This window comes from Quercus robur, chromosome 11 (genome assembly GCF_932294415.1).
Source record: "Quercus robur chromosome 11, dhQueRobu3.1, whole genome shotgun sequence".
In the NCBI taxonomy this organism is placed as follows: domain Eukaryota; kingdom Viridiplantae; phylum Streptophyta; class Magnoliopsida; order Fagales; family Fagaceae; genus Quercus; species Quercus robur.
In genome coordinates, this window is record NC_065544.1 from 15,224,893 (window position 1) to 15,245,834 (window position 20,942).

General features: G+C 32.8%; 1 protein-coding gene across 5 annotated transcripts in view; it reads left to right on the forward strand.

Moving 5' to 3' along the window:
• LOC126706966 (ankyrin repeat-containing protein ITN1-like) overlaps positions 1-20,942 on the forward strand; it is a 223,625-nt gene that overhangs the window by 117,950 nt on the left and 84,733 nt on the right. For 4 of the 5 annotated variants that reach the window (XM_050406557.1, XM_050406556.1, XM_050406560.1 and 1 more), the window contains one exon: positions 1,401-1,544. The exons of the other annotated variant lie outside the window; for it this stretch is intronic. In XM_050406557.1, coding sequence (XP_050262514.1) covers positions 1,401-1,544 — 144 coding nt within the window. The remainder of the gene's footprint in view (positions 1-1,400; positions 1,545-20,942) is intronic. 5 annotated transcript variants of the gene reach the window in all.

Genomic DNA, 20,942 nt, shown 5'->3' on the forward strand with positions numbered 1-20,942 from the left:
AACATTCTAGGGCAAAGCCTAACTCAATAAGTCTACTGTTGAAAATTGTTGTAGTACATATATTGTATTCACGCAACATCCCATACATGTAATAAAATTAAGTACTTGAGCTCCTTGCTTTTGGTAGCAACTGCAAACTCATGTCTTGTACCTCCTAAGTTAATCATTGTTGCATCTCGCAAGTCAATCCACTGACCACAAAACCAATCTCTCGATCACTCCAAGACTTCTTGAAAATTTGTCTTGATCTGTGTAGTATCAAACATCAAGTCCAACACAAGTATGGTTATCTACATATTTCAAATACTTAAACACTCAAAGTTGTTCAATGGGAGAGGTGGAACACAGAGGAGAGATACCTTTAGGTTATTCTCTATCTTCTATAGCATTCTTCCTTCTTAGGAGTTTAAGAATAAATTAGAGTTTAAAGGCAAGCATACTGAGAATTTTTGCCCGGATCATCAATCTCGCACTACTGAGTTTTGAATCTCGCTCGACCGAAGTCTTTAGTCTTGCACACCGAAAAAAGCTTCAGTCTTTGGCCCTTATTGCAACCATTTCTATCACAAAGTATAAAACCCAAAATTACAAAGAAACTTGTCATAGAATTAACCAACAAAAAATATTCTAACAAACTCACTATTTACTAATTTCATGACAAAACACTCTAATACAGACCCAAGTAAACAATGTAAAATTTGAGGTACACCAATAGCAGAGAACGAGTCAAAACTCAATACTTTACCTGTCTTTCCTGAAATCACAAACAAACTTTATTTAATGCAATGAAAAAGATCAAGTATATAGAATTGATAATCATTCAACCATAGATAACTTGACCATAAATTTATGGGAAGTGATCATCCAAACATGCTAGCTCAATTAAGCACACCAAGCAATAAATGAGCATGCTCAACATGAAAGATGGTTACACAACTTGATAAGAGTAAGTAAAATACAAAAGCAATGTGTACCACAAGAATATGATGTTGGAAAACATGGTTTTCCATCATATATATAATCAAGCAGCAGAAGAATCACATGATCTACTTTATTAATGCAAGATAATCACCCAAACTTTTAAGTTCAAGAATAAAGATTAGAAGACCATACCATAATGTTGTGAAATGCAAAACTAAGAAGAAGATTAATCTTTAGAAGATCATCAATTTTCACCCCAATTCCATAAATGCACAAGAGTGTGGTCTCTAAATCAATTTATTCGTACGCTATCTTTTCCTTGTGTTGTTACGAATATGTACGGTATGTCCATCATTTAAATAATTGACAGGTTGAGGCAATTAATTAAAAATTTCATTACATGGTTTGATGTCCTTACAAAAATCTTGATTAGGCATGAAAGCTTTGACAATGAAAAACTGTATTGCTTTTATGGACAGGTATAACATTCAAAATTCTTGAAAAAGAGGCAACATTAGCGACTGCAAAAAAGCGAGCATTAGTATTGCGGGAATTGGCCAGAAAAGCTTCTGGAATTGGTAGCGAAAGTCATCCATCAGTCTGGAAAAGATGCTTAAACTCCTGTTAGTTTGACTTCAACCCAAATTCCCTATTTGCATTAGACATATTGTTAGGGTCATAATGTTTATGTTCATTACAACAAAATGCATTTTTAGCGATGAAAATTTTCATCACTAAATGTCCAGTTTTTCGTCGCCTACGACTTTTAGCAATGAAATCTGCTTTTTAGCGACGAAATTCGTTTTGTTGCTAATACATCGTTGCTAAAAGTATTAGCAATGAAAAATTTGTTGCCAAAGGTCCGATTAATTAAAAAAAAAAACAAAAACAAAAACAAAAACCTTTAGCAATGAAAATATTTCATCGCTAAATGTTTTCCTTGCTAAAAACGCTATTCAGTGACAAAAAATTTCGTCGCTAAAACTATTTTTTATGGAAATTCTGGTACATATAGCAACAAAAAATTTCATCACTAAAACTATTTTTAAAGAAAATTCGGGCACATATAGCAACGAAAAATTTCGTCGCTAAAACAATTTCTTAAAAAATTCGGCTACATTTAGCGACGGAATATTTCGTCACTAAAACAATTTTTATTTTTTTTGGCTATATTTGGTGACGAAAAAATTTTCCACTAAAACTAATTTTCTATTTTCATTTTTTCCTGTCTTTGATATTAACCTATAACCTATCATTACATTAGTAAAACCTCATATTTGAATAACACATTTATAAGAAAATGATCCATACATTCCAAAAGTAAAAATAAAACAAGTATTCGATTCAATCCATCCTTACAAATTGTTTGCAACACATACAATAACACAAGATGTTTTATAACAATACAAAAACTTTAGCATAATATAATTAGGCCCAAAAGAAGATGCCTTCAAGTAGTGCCAAAAGAAAATGCCCTAAAAGCCACCAATAAGAAATCTGCACAAATATAAAAACAATACTATATTAAAATCGTAAAGTAAAAACATTAACTATGTTATAAAAAACAATTTAGTCATAATAAAGACCAAAGAGCAGCTTCAAAGGCATAGAAATGCTATCTAAGAACTATCAAGGATGTTCTTTCAGTGCATAAAAAGTTTAAAATTAATAAATGAAATAGAGAGAGATTCTTGAGCAGTATACCCCCTATCAAACTAACATATGTGCCACGCACCTCTAGCCCTATAGTCTTTCTCCTTCCCAAACTTCACCAAATGATTCAAGACTAGGGGTGTCCAACAAAAACCGAGACCCGACCCACCCGCCCAACCCGTCCGATCTGGCCTGAGAACTGACCGACCCGACGCCGGTGACGGTCAGCGGTGGGTCTCCGACTCCAGAACCCGAAAACGGCGGGTCGGTTGGCGGGTTTTCTCCCCAAAACTCGAAGAAACCCAATCGAACTGAGATATGACCAAGTCTCAGTCTCACGATCTGCACTTCGCCAATGTCTACCCTTCACCGATCCTACTTGTTGTTGATATCGGCCTCTCCATCATCGATCTCTGCCTCTTCGTTGTTGATCTGTGCTTTTCGTCGTCAACATTCGCTCTTCGTCCTCAACGTCCCTAGCTTGTCTTCGCCTCCATCTCTCAGATTCGTCTTCGCCGCCTTGAAATTTTCATCTCTTAGGTTCAGTTATCTATGAAATTGTTGTCTATTGTTGTTTTTGTTCTTTGGATTTGTGGATCTGTTCTTTGGGTTTGTAGATCTTCTCTTTGGGTTTGTAGATCTGTTGATTTTGTTCTTCAAGAATCGAAGTTTAGTGTTTGATCACTGTATTTCGGTCGAAATCAAAGCCGACCGACGCCCACCCGAGCCTGATCTAACTTGACCGGTGGCTTTTCATGGTCGGTGGCAGGTCTGGAACTTCTCCACCTGTTCAGATTTGCAGGTTGAGCACAAACCCGACCCGGACCGACCCGTGGACAGCCCTATTCAAGACCTAAAGTGAAAGAGACTTTGAAAACAAATTAAAGAACCAAACACCTCTACCTTAAGCAATACTTTATGACCAGTGAAAGCCACAAAACAAGTATTCCTCCTTCGTGATGTAGCTCTCTCCTTTTATTAGGATCAAATTGCTTGCTGTTGAGTAAGTTTGTGCCACCATCATCAACAAGGTCTTTTTCAAACAAAAATCTAAGATACATTGTTGAGATCATTATTCATTTTCTCTCAGACCTACTCAACACCTCAAGTTTATGCACTTCCAAGACCTAGCATCCTTCCACTTATCAATTTCACAAATTCTTCCTATCTTTCTTCTTTCCATTATACCATCACAAGCTCCAACATTCTAGCAATAAAATCTCTTATTCCCTCTTTAGTTTCAATCAATAACAGCAAAATTATGGCTTCCCTTTGCAATTTATAGTTTTTGCTCTCAAGAAGACCATAAAAAGTTAACTAGTTACTTACTATGCTCAAGCCAGCACACACCTCTACCAAAGAAATCCAAAGTGACCACAAACAAACAATGTTTAACCTGCAAAAAACATATTTGAAAATCTAATTTCTTGTATGTCAATCTATAAAGCCATTTCAGATAATCTTGGAATCTTATATTAATTTCTTATATGATGGCTGCATCTATAGTCTTTAGTAAATCTATTAGTAGGTCCTTTTTTGAAGTAATTCTATCCGCTTATTAAACAACACCAATACATAGCTATTATCCTAAAATTATCATATCTATATCTAAGCCACAATTAGTTTATGATTCTTGGGTTTGTTGACACCCACCGATAAATCATTTGCACAAATCAAGCAAGCTTTCAATAATTAAAAACTATGAAAACAAGTTAAGCAATGCATGAAGCACTAACCTTAGTGCCGAAAGGACTGATTGGATAGTTAATATCAAGAATTAGATTTCCCTACACAAAACAAAACCAAATTGATGAAAACCATTCAAATAATCAGAAAATCTCACTCTCTTAGAACAAGATGACTATAATAAAATCATCAAAGAAGCTTGCATTGGAAACATACAATAAACTGCAGAAAGAAGAGATATTCCTAAAGGGTCTTGCCAAGGATGCCCATTTGTTAACAAAAGGTGAGGTAGCAAATGATGTCTTGGCACTGCCACCTATGAACTGTGGGAGTAACAAGGCGCAAAAGGATTTTTATGATCAAAATAGTCACATGCATGAGACTATGCAAAACATGGATTAATAAAAATAACATTGGGATATTAATAATAAGCATGCAATATAGCAAATTTCACTTGAATTAGCACCTGCCCATGAAACTCAAATGGTCAGTTGATCAGTAATTTAATAGTAAGCATTTAAAGCCTTCTTATTTTAAAGCATGCAATATAGCAAATTTCTGAAGCTTTCAAAAGTCTAACCTTAGAGAATACCATAGCTACAGTACCTTGTGTCTGCAGTAGGCCTGCCACCACAATTCATACTTTACATTAAAAGGATGAACTACATAATTAGCATTTATCTATTGCAAATCATGGCATCGAAAGGAGTTCTTATATTAAGGAAATCAATTAAGGCGTCCTATGAAGACTATAATTTTATTACTTCTGAAAGAAAGAAAAAAGAAACAAACAAACTGCAATAAATTATTTATTTATAATAAATAAATAAATAAAAAGCAAAATCAAATAATCAGAACACCAAAAATATTAAATAGCATATTCAAATACTTGTCTAACACAACATTATGCATTATTGAACCTGATATAGCTGGAGTGAATAGACAAACAGACATTACATATAACTTATTAAGCACAAGCACCAGATATATAGGTAAATATATAAATATCAAATATAAAGAACTACCTAAATCCTGGCTAGACAAGTATAAGGACTTCACCCTACATGCATATCAATAAGATTCCAAATACATCGACCACCACATCCTTGTTCAGAAATGCAAAGCACACAATTGTAAGCTCCACAACGACAAAAAGGGGAAAAAAGAATAAAGCAAGAGAACTTCCGTGGGTCCAACTCCATTTAACCACTTAAACAAAATATCTACAATGTCGAATTAGAGTGTGTTAATAAGTGCCTATCTCTACCCATAAAAGATTAAAAAAATAAAAAAAAAAAAAAAAATAAAATAAAAAACCCATTTTTAACCATTGTAATAAGGTCCCACCGCCACCACACAGCCATAGTTCTTCAAATCCCATTCCCACACTCAAACATTTTGAACCCAAAAATCAGTAGCTATTTGCTTTGCTAATACAAGTAGATAAAGTTAAACTCAAGAGTTTGAAAGCACTTTGTATTGTTACTAGAACTTAGAGTTGTAAGGGTTTGAAAGTGTGTTACTTATCATTAGCATCAAAGACTGTGAGAGTGTCAGAAGACTTGTCAATCGGCGATCGGAACGGGTGAAGGCTCTTGAGTGGCGAGATGGTGGTCTAGCTCAGCGGTGGTGTGGATCGGCAGAAATGCAAGGGAATGGTGGAGAGGTGTGACTCAGCGTGAGGATTGGCAGAGGTGAGGAATGGCGGAGTGAGGCTTAATGGAGGTGAGGATTGGCGGAGTGAAGCTCGACTGCGGTGAGGCTCGACGGACAGAAGCTTGATGGAGTTGAGGCTCGACGGCTTGGGTGAACGGCGAGTGAGATGAAATTTACATTTTTGTGAGGGTGTGGTTTTTGAAAAATGACTAAATGCGGGATTGTTTTGCTCTTTTATGTTAACACTTTTAGCAATGAAATTATTGTCGTCGCTAGACCACTTTTAGTGACGAATTAGAGTTTCGTTGCTATAGACCACTTTCAGCAACGAATTAGAGTTCCGTCACTAAAATGCCTAAAGGGTAGGCGGACCCATTTTTTAGCGACAACTTTGTTTCTTCGCTATTGGGGTCTTTTAGCGATGAAATTTTTTTCGTCGCTGATAATCTCCTAGCAAAACCTACAGGGACGAAATTATTTCGTCGCCAAAAACTTAAAGTTTTAGTGATGAAAAATTTCATCGCTGTAGACTAATTAAATTCGCGCCCTGCTTTTTTCTTTTGGCGCCCTTGTTTCAAATCAACAAATAGCGATGAAATTTCAATTCCATCACTAAAGGTTATTATTATTTTTCATTTTTGGCAATGAATTATAAATTTCGTCACTAAATGTAAGTTTTTAGTGACAAAAATTTTTTCCTCACTAAAATTTGTTGCTAAAAATACATTTTGTTGTAGTGGTGATTGGCTAATCCTTTGGCAAAACGCACTTTACTTGTAATTGGGTAGATCTAAGTTGGGTTTAATACATCAAGAAATATGTTGTTCTAACATATCTAGTGTTAGTATTAAAGACATGAAGATTGATCCAAGAAACAAGTGAAGAAAAGCTATTTTATTAACGCTCAATAGATAGCTACTATCAAGTCTAAATGGAAAGCTCGACACAGGCTCGATTTCAGAATTTCCATATCTAAGCCCATGCTATTGTATTTGTTTAGGTTTTCTTTTCTCACAACCATAGAAATATAGAAGGCTTATTTTAAGAGCTGACACACACAGATACAGAGACCAAGAGTTTAATTTTCTCTATGAGAAGCTATTGCGTTTATACGCCATAGGGTTTTGTAACTTTGTCCTTCCTAATCTTCATTGTTGATAAAGTGAAGAACTTTGTAGGTAACAATAATCATTCAAGTTGCTGGAGTTAGTCACGTACTGGAATCCATGCAAAGGAGTTAGTCACAAATTGAAGATTTGTGCATTAGAGGAAAGAAGGCTACTACACGATCAAGTCCAATTGGGTATTAGAGCGAAAGTTCAACTGTAGGTTGGTATTTTGGAATAGGCCAAGGTAGTGGTAAGATTCCTCATACTTGTAACCGTTTGATTATTAATAAGTGGATTCTTGGGAGTGGTGACCTTAAATTCACCCGGTGAGATTTTTGCCTTGCGAAAGGTTTTTCTCATTTGTCAACAAATCACCTTGTCAGTTTAATTTCCGCTGCAATTAGTGTATTTGGTAATTTGTTGATGCCTCCACGATTTGCACGTAATTTGACCTAATTAATCAACATAGGTAATTGAATTAATTAACCGAGGTTAAGCTATCTTAACCCAACAAATATAATACTTTTCGAGTAGGTTAAAAGCCTTGTATCTCTCAACTGGCACTTCCATATATATATATATATATATATAAGTTGAAGCATGATATTTATTGTTGCTACGCTTTTATTAAGTTATGTCAGCAGCCACATCATGCACATATTTTCAACACTTTCTCTCTTATTATTAATTTATCACCTTAAAATTACATTTACTCATCACTTTTACCTTTGTATCTCTCCTCTACTCTATACCATGGTGTCATAATTCCTTCATCCATTCATCTTCCTTTTATTTTGACTCTTCTTCTTCCCTATTTTATTTTAATATAAAAATTTGCTATTCTCTCTTTTATTCAATTCATATTTTGCTTACACAAAAAGGTGAATACTCTCTCTCTCTATTTTTTCCCACTTATTTAGGTTGATGAATTTTTGTGTTAAACTCTACTTTTGGTTAAGGTGATTTAATTGTGTATGATTGTTAGATATTATCCTATGACATTATATAGTATATAATGTTATAATGTTAATCTATTACGTAAAATGAATTGGATAATTTGGTGTTTTTAACTATACATTTTTTCTTTTAGTATTCTTCTACTCATCTTCTTTTATAAAAATTTGCTATTTCTCTCTCTCTCTCTGTCTCTCTCTGTCTCTCTCCATTATTTATTTTTTCACCCAACTCTACTTAAATTGATAAATTTTTGTGTTTTTTGTATCTCTACTTTGGGTTGATACCTTTTGAATTTCCCATCACATGTACTCTCTTCCTTTTATTGTTTTATTTGAGTTAACCCTTAGATATTTTGAAAGTGAGAATTTGAGTTAATATCAAAATATAATCTACATGACTATGTAATTGAATGTGTTTATCAATTATTTGAGAAATATTAATTATAAATTTGTGGTGAGGCTTTATTATCATAATAATCTCCTTAAGAAAATGAGAAATTTGAAACTTAAAAATATTTATTTATACCCAAAAAAAAAAAAAAAATAACACTCTATAACAAAAGTTTGAAGAATATAGACCATTTTTAAAAAGAATAATATTAATCAAACACATCCAAGTTTCTAAAAAAAAAAAAAACACCTAAAATAAAAGAATGATATATTTTTAGAGATGTTGAGATGAAAAATATTTTAAGAAATACTTCAAATTTTAAGAGAACAAATTATCTTCAATTAAATTTGAAGAATAAATTATATATTATACGACATTACAAAATAATTATATATTCTCACGCAAAGCATATAGAATTGACAATCATTCAACCATAGATAGACCATAAATTTAACAGTCAAATGTTAACTATAATGATCAATCAATTAGTGAAGTGATCCAAACATGCTAACAAAATTAAGCACACCAAGCAATAAATAAGCATGCTCAACATGAAAGATTGTTACAAAACTTGATAAGAGTAATGAAAATACAAACGCATTGCTTACCACGAGAACATGATGTTGAAAAACATGATTTTGCATCATATACAGACTCAAACAGGGGAAGAATCACAAGATCTACTCCATTAATTCAAGATAAACACTCAAACTTAAGTTCAAGAATAAAGATTAGAAGAGTGGACTATAATGTAGTGAAATTCAAAACTAAGAAGAAGATTGATCTTGGGAAGACCATCAATCTTCACCCCAATTCAATAGATGCACAAGAATATGGTCACTCAATCAGTTTCTATGTACGCTCTCTTGATAAACCCATAATTGCCATGAATTATATTTTATGCCGTTGTAAAAATATAATTGTACTCTCGGTGCTTTATAAATAAACTAGTTGCTAACCCGTGCAATGCACAAGATTCATCAAAAAGAAAAAAACAATATTGCAATTATCATTTGCTGCACTAAATCAAAATGTCTCAAGACTTACTAATCAAATAATACAACTAAATGGAGAAGACCCAAGCATAACATAAAATCTTCACCAATTCAAATATTAAACATTGTCAAACCTAGTACACAATGTGTTGTGCCCAAAAAAAAATTATAAAGACAAATAATGGATAAAGAAATCCTGTGTATTAGCTCCATAAAAATACATACATGCCGAAAAGATTAATAACACTACCATAGGTCCGTTGACAATGAAATTATATTCATAGTTACATATATACTGTGAATAAACAAATAAACAAATTGCAATAATGATCGCAATGTCGTTTTCATAATAAATAAATAGAATATAGTTACTGTGAGAGGACCCGGCAAAGGTGGCTCTCAAAAAAGAGATTTTTGGGTGATTTTTTAGGGAACCTCTCTTTTTGGGTAAGTGGTGTGGAGTCGCCACTTATTTTTTATACAAAAAGAAAAAAGAAAAAATTAAATACAACTTTATATGACTGAAATGTTCCATTATCATTCATTGAATAAAAAGTACAAACTAGATAGATTGAATATTACAAGTTTTGAGTCCTAGTTACAAGTTACCAAAGATACATGTCTTTTTGTCCTAGTTACAATGTACCCAAAAAACATAATAAAAAAAAGAAGATAAAGCCTAGGTCTACCTATGCAAAAGAAACTAAATTCAGAGGCCAAGTTATGGAATGGGAAGGTGTTAGGCACCTATTCTGCCCAGATAGAGTCTGGTCTTCTTGACTCTCATGACCAATATACCCTTAATGCATGATATGAATGATATGTTGCATACATGACAAACTTAACCCTAAACTAAATCACGTAAATCTACTTCATGAATGTGTCCTCTTCTTTAAAAAATTCAGATATGTTTTTGTGAATAAAAAAATTTTGATTTTATTCATTAAAAAAACTAGATTTGTTTTGGTATAGGTAAAAAATTAGTTTTTGGTGAAGAAAAATCAGATTTGTTTTATTAAATAAAACAAGGTTTTTTGCTTTAAAAATTATCAGATTTGTTTTGAAACAAAGTAAAAAATTGGTTTTTGGTATGTATGTTAAAAAAAAAAAAATTCAGATCTATTTTTTATGTGAAATAAAATAAAATAAAAAGATTTTTTAGAGGAGGACAACACTCATGAAACAAACTTATGCTACTTGCACAAAACAAAACAAACGAAACATCACTACTTATGACTTTCTTTTTTTATTTCAAAATTTGCTATGTTTAAAAAAATTTAGATCTGTATCTAAGGAAGATACAAATCTGTTTTTATGTTAGAAAAAATTCAGATCTGAATCTAAGGAAGATACAGATCTGTTTTTATATTAGAAAAAATTTAGATCTGAATCTAAGGAAGATACAGATCTGTTTTTATGTTAGAAAAAATTCAGATCTGAATCTAAGGAAGATACAGATCTATTTTTGTATTAGAAAAAATTCAGATCTGCATCTAAGGAAGATACATATCTGTTTTTGGTTTTGAAAAAATTCATATATGCATCTAAGGAAGATACATATCAGTTTTTATGTTAGAAAAGATTTAGATCTGCATCTAAGGAAGATACAGATTAGTTTTTGGTTTTGAAAAAAATGTGATAATGTGCAGATTTATGAAACTCAAAAGGGAAATCATGACAACAAAAGCATTAAGAACATATTTCAACAAAAATATTAACAACACATTGCATGAACATTAGAAATTGAAACTAAAAAAATATCTACATCATGCATCATCAAAATAAAAGACAACAGAAAAAAAAAAAAAGGGTAAAGAAAAACCACCTCTTGCATGGACGTACTCTTCTTATTGAGGGAATATTTTAGGGTTCAAAGAAATTTATTCAATTATCTTTGAAACCTAAAATACCTTGCTTACAAAAAAGAAATTCCTAAGGCTAGAGCCTCTAGAACATCTTTAACATAAGAGAGAAAATAATTGAAAAGGGGAGTCAGAAAGAGGGGAAATCAGAGATTGTGAAAAATTCCCTTCATTTTGTGATGCAGTCTCTATTTATAGAGGTTGGGAAGCTAAAAAAAAAAGCTAAATGATCAGAATACGAACTGGGATGCATCTTTATCTCTAAAAAATCGAAAAGGATGTGTTTCAGCTTAATCCAAGTGCCCTCGAGCCAGGGCTCGAGTTTGTGCCAATCGACACTCCAAAAGTGCCGAATGGCCCTTTTGGGTGCCGATCCCGGGTTTGAATTTTGTGCCAATCAGCACTCCTTTTTTAAGATTTTTTGAGTCGAGACTTGCACTTAGACACATTTTTAATCCATATTCTAAAAATTAAACTCTTTTTCTGATAATTTAGGTCTTTTCAGCAATGATTATCTCGTAGCCAAAAAGTCTTGATTATCCTCAAATTTATTGTTATCTGATTACCCTCTTTTATTCTTATGCAAGCAAGCCTATTTTTGACACTCACTAACAACTAATCACAAAATTATTTAATTAATTTTAACTGTATAGCCAATCAGAATTAATTTAAATTAATCATGCATGGTTGGTTTCACCTAAACAAAATGCATGCTGACCATACAAACTTGATCATGTGATATCTTTCAATCCAACAGTCCGATTTGGAAATCAGGTACACCGTCGTGACCGTTAGAACCTCAAGATTATTTTTATGATATGCAATGAATGAATTGACTTATGTAATGCAATCATGAATTTTGGGGTACATAATTGGTCACTCTAGTCATCTTCTTTGATTAAATTATGGGTGCAAAATCGAGTGTCTATAGTTACTAATGTCAAATTCTTTCACTATGACTCAAAAAGAGTAGAGAACATAATACAACACATCTGCATTATATAGAAGAGTACATCATATATTTATTCGACATAAAACTTTGAGTTCTCTAAAGACTTAGGATTTTATGTAGTTAGAACTCTAATGTGTATTGTTGGCAAACCATGATCAAAACAAGATGTTTAGTTATGTTTAGACTTGCTCAAAGTTGATTCATTTATGTAAAGTTGGAACAAGTTGATGCAGAAATCATTTATGCTTCTCGGCCTGGTTCGATCGATCGAAACTTAGGCTCGATCAATTGAAAATCGGGTCAGATGCGTTTTCTGCAGAATTCCAACTCAACCCTAGTTTTGTTTTAAAATGTTTAGGGTTTTCTAATTTTCCCTAGGTATATAAGGCAAACCCTAGCCACGTTTTGGTGTTGCTCATTATTGCTGTTTGTGTAAATCTCTTATGAGATCTGTGAGGAGCTTTCCTTTACACAAGCTTAGGATTATCAAGAGGGAGATTTTTTCAAGAGCTTGATGATCATTCAGTTGCTGCCATAAGAACTTAAAGAAACACAAGCGGGTGTGCTTGTACTTGCTAGAGAATCCAAGGAAGAAGGAGTCCGTGGTTTTGGAGCTTGCAAGTGGTCGTGTCAATAAGTTTCTACTAGTGGGTAGTAATAGGATGTTAGTGGTCTAAGTCCTGTTGAACAACTTCGATTCTTTTATAGTGGATTCAAGTTTACCTTGAGGATAGCTAGGTTAAATCCTCCCCAGGTTTTTATCGGTTTGGTTTCCTAGGTGATCATATCATTGTGTTATTTATCTTTCTGCTGCTTTGCATGATATGATTATTTTGATTGTGATAACCTAGATTTGTTAATTTGGACTAAGTAACAACTTGGCTAATTACCTAGGTTAATCCAATTGTGTTTTTAAGGGGTCTAAAAACTATCAAATTGTTATTAATCTATATTTAAAATCTCTTGTTAAATAAATTAAAAACACAACCATTAAGTCCATCAACACATATTTGGCAGCTATGTAAATGCAATAACAAAACTCAAAACAATAGAAGAGACATCTTCATAGGCAGTGTCCTACATAGCCTTATTAAGTGAATCCTTTTTTAAGGATCCAAGTGTCCCTTATAGTGAAATAATTGGCAAATGGCCACTAAATGTCTTTGCATTTTAATCAACCTCAAAGCCTGAATAAAATTAAAGAATAATTGGTGTTATAATTTCTTATAAATTATATCTTCAAGTGACAATCTGCCAAACACATCCATCTAAATTCACATATCCAACTAATTTTCACAATCTAAGCAATAATTACGTCAAAAGCGAAGTATCCTATATTAGATTATTAGAGCTATTTATGTCAAATCAATTTTCATTCTCAAATAAAAGACAATGCATTGTCTAATTCCTAGTTTTATAATATTGAAATCAAGTTAGAGGATATACATAGCATTCTGTATGCAAACTTCAACCAAATCACAAAGAAATAACTGGGGTTATAAGACAAACCAATTTTTGCAACTCCTTTCATTTAGTTATTTCTTATCTATTCATTTAGTAATTCCACTGTTGGGAAATTTAGACACCGATTGATAGAATTAATAAGTTTTAAACCCAAGTTGTTAATTAGATATATTATGAATAAAACTTGTTAAAACAAACAAACATCAATATCATGTCAATAATAAATGCAGCAGAAAAGTAAATAAGACAAGATATGATGACCTAAGAAAACCAATGAAACAAACTAGTTTCACAGTAAAAAAAACCTGGGAGGAAACCTTCCCAAAAAGCAATTCACTATAGTAAAGAAAAGTTTCAGATCTAGTACAAAATCTTTGTCCCTAGACTCTACAATCCCTATAGATGAACTTATAGCAGAAATCTTCTATCGCTTCAAAACATCTGAACTCATACTTACACAAACTCTTTAAATACAATAAAATCTATCCTAACACAAACTCTTGAAAAACTTTGCAAGAAGAGAGTTTATGGCAAGAAGATTTTGACAACATGTATTTCTGAAACACTTTAAACAAAACTCATTAAGGCATCTTACTGCAAAACAGAAATAATAGATTGCATACAATAATAAGAAACATGTGTATAAAGAAAGAAAAGAAACAACACATGGAGAGATAGGTGAAAGAAGACATACGTCATCATATATATATATATATATATATATCAAAGATAAGCGCAATGTATGTAAAAATGGTCACAAAACCGGTGTACAAGAAGAAGGAAGTAAGCACTCCCCCTAACAAGATGAAACACATCTCCCCCTTACAAAGGAATGTATTTCTCCCCCTAACATGTAGCATCTCAAAAGGAAACCAAATATTCTCTACAATTTCTCCCCCTTTTTGTCATGATTGACAAAGGGTACAAGAAGTTAGAAAGCTTCACCCGAGAAACATAAAGATGATCAATAATGATCAAGGGGGCATAAGGAATCCATATAAATGCATGAATGTAATGAAAAAAGATGCTATGGATGACAAGATAACAGAAAGATGCAAAACATGTGAAAAACAATGCATGCAAGAGGATCTCGATGGATCAAGAGGTGTCGAGCAACTATCGAGCAAACCTCGATGGATCGAACAGTTATCGAGAAGCTATCGAGGAGACAGAAAGTTTGTCGATCAATCGACCTAGCTATCGAGAGGTGTTGAGATTGCGATAAAAAGCAACTGAAGAACTCGACAAATAAGCCAGGTATCGAGAGGTGTCGAGGAGCTGTCGAGATTACTTAAAAACAGTTTTTCAAGAAGAGAAAAACACAGATATGAATGCAATAAAAAATGTAATTCAACCAAAGATCCAAGCAACATTTCAAACTCTCAAAAGCATCTCTCAACAATAAAAATGATAGGCATTTAGATCCCAAAACACACACACACTAAACAAGTCTAATCAATTTTATATTTCAAAAACAAGTTAAGACAGTTTAGTGAACATACATTAACACATGTATTCCTTGTGATGGCCAAATCACATTGTACCTGCACATGTATCAAGAGTAGAAAAGAATGTTGCGTGTTGTGTGTGAAAAAAAACATCACAAGATTACATAAGTGTCTATAAGTTATAATGACTTAAGATATGAGAAAATCACTTTAACTCACACACAATCATAACTGTTTGATGGGGACTATCACCTTCGAGGAATATCTTATAACTCCCACATCTCCTAGAATATATGCTTGCAATTATATATAAAGCATTTTGATCTTTTTGCTTTTATTTTTCTTTGCATATATTTTTCTTTTAAGCAAACCATGCATGGGCATATAAGAGATAGAAAAGAAATACCCAATTATGTTAAGAATTTGACATTCCACTTTTGCTATGCCAAAGCACACAAATGTCATTCATGATTGGCAGGCAACAGCGGTGAGATGGTTATTTATGCTTTTCTTTTAGGATTTTCTAGTCTTTCCCGTCAAAAAGAGTGATACGAGTGTTAAGTACAGGAAATTACTTAATCTTACTCATCGCAAACACGAGCCACAATGCTTACTTGCTTAGTTGTGTATAGAGATGTTCATCTAAGCTACAAACGATACAAAATTTAGAAAACTTTGTTTCAATGGCCATCCAAGGTACACAAGTACCAATGTACACAAAACACACATTACATTTGTATTTTTCTCTCTTTTTTTTTTTTTTTTTTTTTTTTTTTTTAAAAAACAAACAAGATAAAAACTAAACAACCAAACAAAAACAGACAAACAACATGAAAGCATGAAAGAAGGGTGCAGATGCATGAAAGCATGATACAAAAAGTAGATAATAAATCAAGCAAAGAGAGTCTTACTTTAGATAGAAAGAATTAAAGTAGAGGACAAATAGAAAAAACAATTAAGTCTTCGGCTCCTTTCTCACCCACACAGCACGAGTCTTTGGTTGAGAAGATAAAAAGACACGTGTCCTAGTATGTCTACTAAAGGACATAGAAGAATTAAAATTCTCCTAAAACTGAGTTAAAAAGCTCAAAACTTTTAATAACTCTCGAAACCAAGGTGTAGGTCCTTGAGAGGAAACCTGTGACCGTTTGGACACTTGCTTTTGAGAATATAACTTAAAGCAATTAGGATGCATGTGTCCAGAAACACCACAATGGTGACAGACATGAGCAGCTTTAGGACTACTCGGCTTCCTAGAAGGAGGTCTGACCTTAGAGGTTGACAGAGACCTCAACTTAGGACAATTTGGCCTAATATGACTAACAATATGACAATGATGACAAATGGGGACAAATTCAGATTTTTCATTCAACCTAAGAAGAGTTTTAGAAATAGGTTTAGAAACTTCAGCGTTAACATCAGATTGTTTACCTTTGTCTATCCTAGCAATATTAGCCTTCAACTCTTCGTTATTCCTTTTAAATGGAGGAATATGAAAATCTTTTTCTTTTGAGTTAGGCTCAACAACAAGTTTGGCACTAGTTAATTTTTCAACTTTAGTTTTAAATTCAACTAGTTGCTCTTCCAAACTCTTAATTTTGTTCACCTGAGATGAAATTTGATTTTTAAAATTCTCATTCAAATTATTTGCTTCATCCAATTTTGCAATCAAATCATCTTTTTCAAGCTTGTCCTTTTAAATTTAGCTTTTAATTTTGTAGAACATTCAAGAGATTTCATACAAAAATTATAAAGCTTGCAATAGACATTTTGAATATCATCATCATCATTCAACATAAGATCATGCAAATCAAAATAATCAAGAGTTTCCATGACAACAGAGGTCAATGGATCACACAGTAATGATTAAAACCTAATTAGAGTGTGCCTGCTCTGATACTACTTGTTGAGAAATTTAGACCCTGGTTGATAGAATTAACAAGTTTTAAACCCAAGTTGTTAATTAGATTTATTCTGAATAAAACTTGTTAAAAAAAAAACAAACATTAATATCATATCAATAATAAATGCAACGGAAAAGTAAACAAGACAAGATATGATGACCTAGGAAAACCAATTAAACAAACTAGTTTCACAGTAAAAAACCTGGGGGGAAACCTTCCTGAAAAGAAATTCACTATAGTAAAGAGAAGTTTCAGATCTAGTACAAAACATTTATCCCTAGACTCTACAATCCCCGTAGATGAACTTACAACAGAAACTTTCTACCACTTCAGAACCTCTGAACTCTTCAATATATGAACGCCACCCTTTGATGCATGAATCCTAGTACGTGACTAACCAATTGCGTAGATCCCAATACATGACTTAAATCACCAACTTGAAGAAGATGTTGGCCGCAAAGTTCTTCACTTCATCAACAATGAAGATCAAGAAGCACTTGGTTACAAAACCCTAAGGTGCAAAGACGTAGTAGCTTCTTTCAGAGAGAATAAGGCACTCGGTCACCTTTTTGCATACGTTCTCCTTGTATACTCTTATGTGACGGCCTCTAAAATAAGCCTTATATATGTCTAGGGTTGTGAGAAAAAACTGATTTTTGTAGATCTCGATAGATACCTCGATAGATAGTATCTGTCAAGTCTCATTAAACCTCGATAGATAGCTATCTGTCGAGAAGCTGTCGAGCTTTAATGAATCAGCACTTCTTCACTTGTTTCTTGGACAGATTTGCATGGTTTCAATACTAGACTTGAACTCTTGATCTTTGAAGTATTAAACACATCTGAGATCTACCCCAATACAAGTAAAGTGTGTTTTGTCAAAGGATTAGTCAATTACATAAAATATGTCCTTAACATCAACTATTTCAAAACAACACCTTGAAGAACTTGCTTTTTCCATTGCTTAAATACACAATGGAAGGCCTTGCTCTCCTTTCGTTTCTACACTAGACAGTGACTCCCCTTGAATATGATGTCTACTTCAAAAGTAACTGTTAAGAGACGTAAGCACTTAATAGTACTTCAACAATCATCAATTTACATATTTTAAAAAGTATCATGCAACATAAACTTTATATGACACATAATGTTCATAAATCATTGTTAAGAAAAACTAATGCACCTACTTTCATAAGAAACTTATCATGAAAGCAACGCTCTACCAATTGGAACTCAAAAGAATTAAAAAATTCACACAGAGTTGTAAATTAACCCATATAACTTGTAAGAATTCCAAATTAACACAAATTCACACAGAGTTGTAAAGCAATCCCTTGAAAAACTAATAAACAAACAAACAAAGAGGGTAAATTGAAGATAAAAGGGAAAAATGAAAAGAGAAAACATACAGATACAATATTTAAAATTTTAAAAATAGAGTAGAGAAAGAAAATATTTGACCTCAGACCACATAGAGAGAGAAATAAAGTATGAAAGCTTTTTCGAATTTGAATCAAATGAGGATGTCCACGGCATCTTGATTTTGCTGCTTCAATCCCAATTCTACAACGCTCACAAAAAAACCCATAGGAAATCGGTTGTCAATTGAACTGAAGGTGAAACAAAGAGAAAACAAATCTCTCTATTTACTTTTAATCGCTTACCGTCGTTAGGAGTGGAGACAAAGGAGAAGGTGCACCAAAGGCAAAGCATAGAGACTGGAGAGAGAAATGGATGAGAAGCATTGGTTTTCCATTTGTTCTTTTTTATAGGAAGGGGCTATGGTTTTTAATTTGGGGGTTTCTAGCGTATTAGTGTTATCATGGGAAATTTTAGCACAGCTCCAAAATAAGTTTTAGTTCACATCTCTTTTAACTGATTTTTTTTAACCAAAAAAGGCCAAGAATTGTTGAAATAAACAGAGTATCTACAGGAAGATTTATAAACAGTAAATAGATGCAAGACATGACTAATCTAATCCTGAACAAAAATTAAAGCATGATGTCATTAAATTTAGATAAGTTTGACCTGTATAAAGAGAACAAGAATCTTCACATTCCCAACCACGTCTTTTGTGCTAAGATACCATAGATATCACTTTTTCAAAATCACAAACAAACTTTGCCAATAAAGCCTTCTCCATGTCAAACCCTTTTGCTTTGCCTTGAAATATTTTCTAGAAGTTAAGTAGACATTAAACATAAGTTATTATACTTTAATGGCAGCCAACTCAATTCAAAGCATACCTCATCAATGATTATGTATGTTCAACATTAAAACATTACTAGAATGGAGGAGCATAAAGAATTTGAACCAAAATAGATAGAATATTGAAAGCAATCACCAACCTTATTAGATCTTAAAATATCTATCAGTCCACCAATGAGCTTCTGATCAATGGCCATGTGATAAGGAGAGGACCTTGTAGCCTCCTCTAAGTCAAATGGATTGTCTATGCACATGGCAGTTGTCAGCGGTGTAATCTCTCCAGCTTTTGCCAAGTACTTTATTAACATGTTTGCACCATATTCCCAGCCAATGGCCATCAATGTAATCCATGGCCTTTCCTTATTGATGAACTGTATAGTTGTGGAGATATCATCGCTGTTAGCAGCTGTAAATAACCTACAGAAAATAGAATAGTAAATAAGCTCCTACTATCAGCACATTCAAAAGAAACCTGTATTAGACAATTCTCTTGTCCATGAACTTGAGCATGAGATTGATTAAGTGTCTGTTTAGGAACAACTTATTTAGCTGAAACTAAAAACTTTTTTGATAAAAGTACTGTAAATAAAGCTAAAAGGTAACTGAAATAGTACAGTGAGACTCATGAATAGTATCAAAAAGTGTAATGAGACCCATGAATATTAGCAAAAATAAGCTAAATAGTAAAAAAAAAAAAAAAAATTTGGCTTTTTAAGCCAATGCCAAATGCACACTAAAATTTATACTTTGAAGTAAAAGCGGCAAGGTTTCCTCTCACTATATATATATATATATATATATATTAAAAAAATCATCAGTCCGAATTCACCTCACACATCTGGAATGCGATCCCTCATTGCTTGATGTGGTGTAATGAAAAACCATGTAAAGTATTTGTCATGGTAAGAACGAGGAAACACATACTTACAAAGATGCCCTTAAATCAATGTCATAGTTGTGAAGCTAAAATTTTCTTAACAATGACTTATGAACAATTATGAAGTATATATAAATCACTAAACAAACTTTTTTCCAAAATCAATTACATAGATAATAAATACTCACAAAGCCTTGGCTATATTTTTTGAGAGCTTCTCAAAATTATCAAAGGAAATAGAAACTCAACTAGAAAGCCTTGGCTATATTTGTCCATTTTCACCACCCTTTCTTCTACCAAAGTTCTAGACTTGTCCTATAAATTCATCTACTCGGCTACCCTGTTTTCAATTGATATAATGGTAGTTAGGATGTTGATCAGTGCTCCACCTGTTTCCTTAAGTTCCATATAGGTTCTAAAGTAAAAGCTATGTAAGCAAAGAATTGATCTTTTAATATAATTTGGGATTATGGATTGGAGAATAAATGTGCAGTGTATCTGTGATCACATAAGAATTTTGTAGGAAAATATATGAAATTTTCCCCTGTGCATTGAATAGGGCTCAATTTTGTTTTAAATAATAGAAAATAAATAAAATATTTCTACAATTCTGTCAAATTTATCATTGCTCCCCATATGTAGAATCCCACTGAGAACATACTTGTTTGTATGGTAGACTAAAATAATTTTATGAAATATTAAATTGATTATGAAACTATTCCATTGTATAAATTGCTCCTATCTAGCTTGAATTTGTGTTACAATTTGATAAAGAAGTCAAAGCTTAAAATATTAGTGAATTGGAAGATTCATTGCCTAGGAATTGTTGAAACAAAACAAAATATATATGGCTACACAGT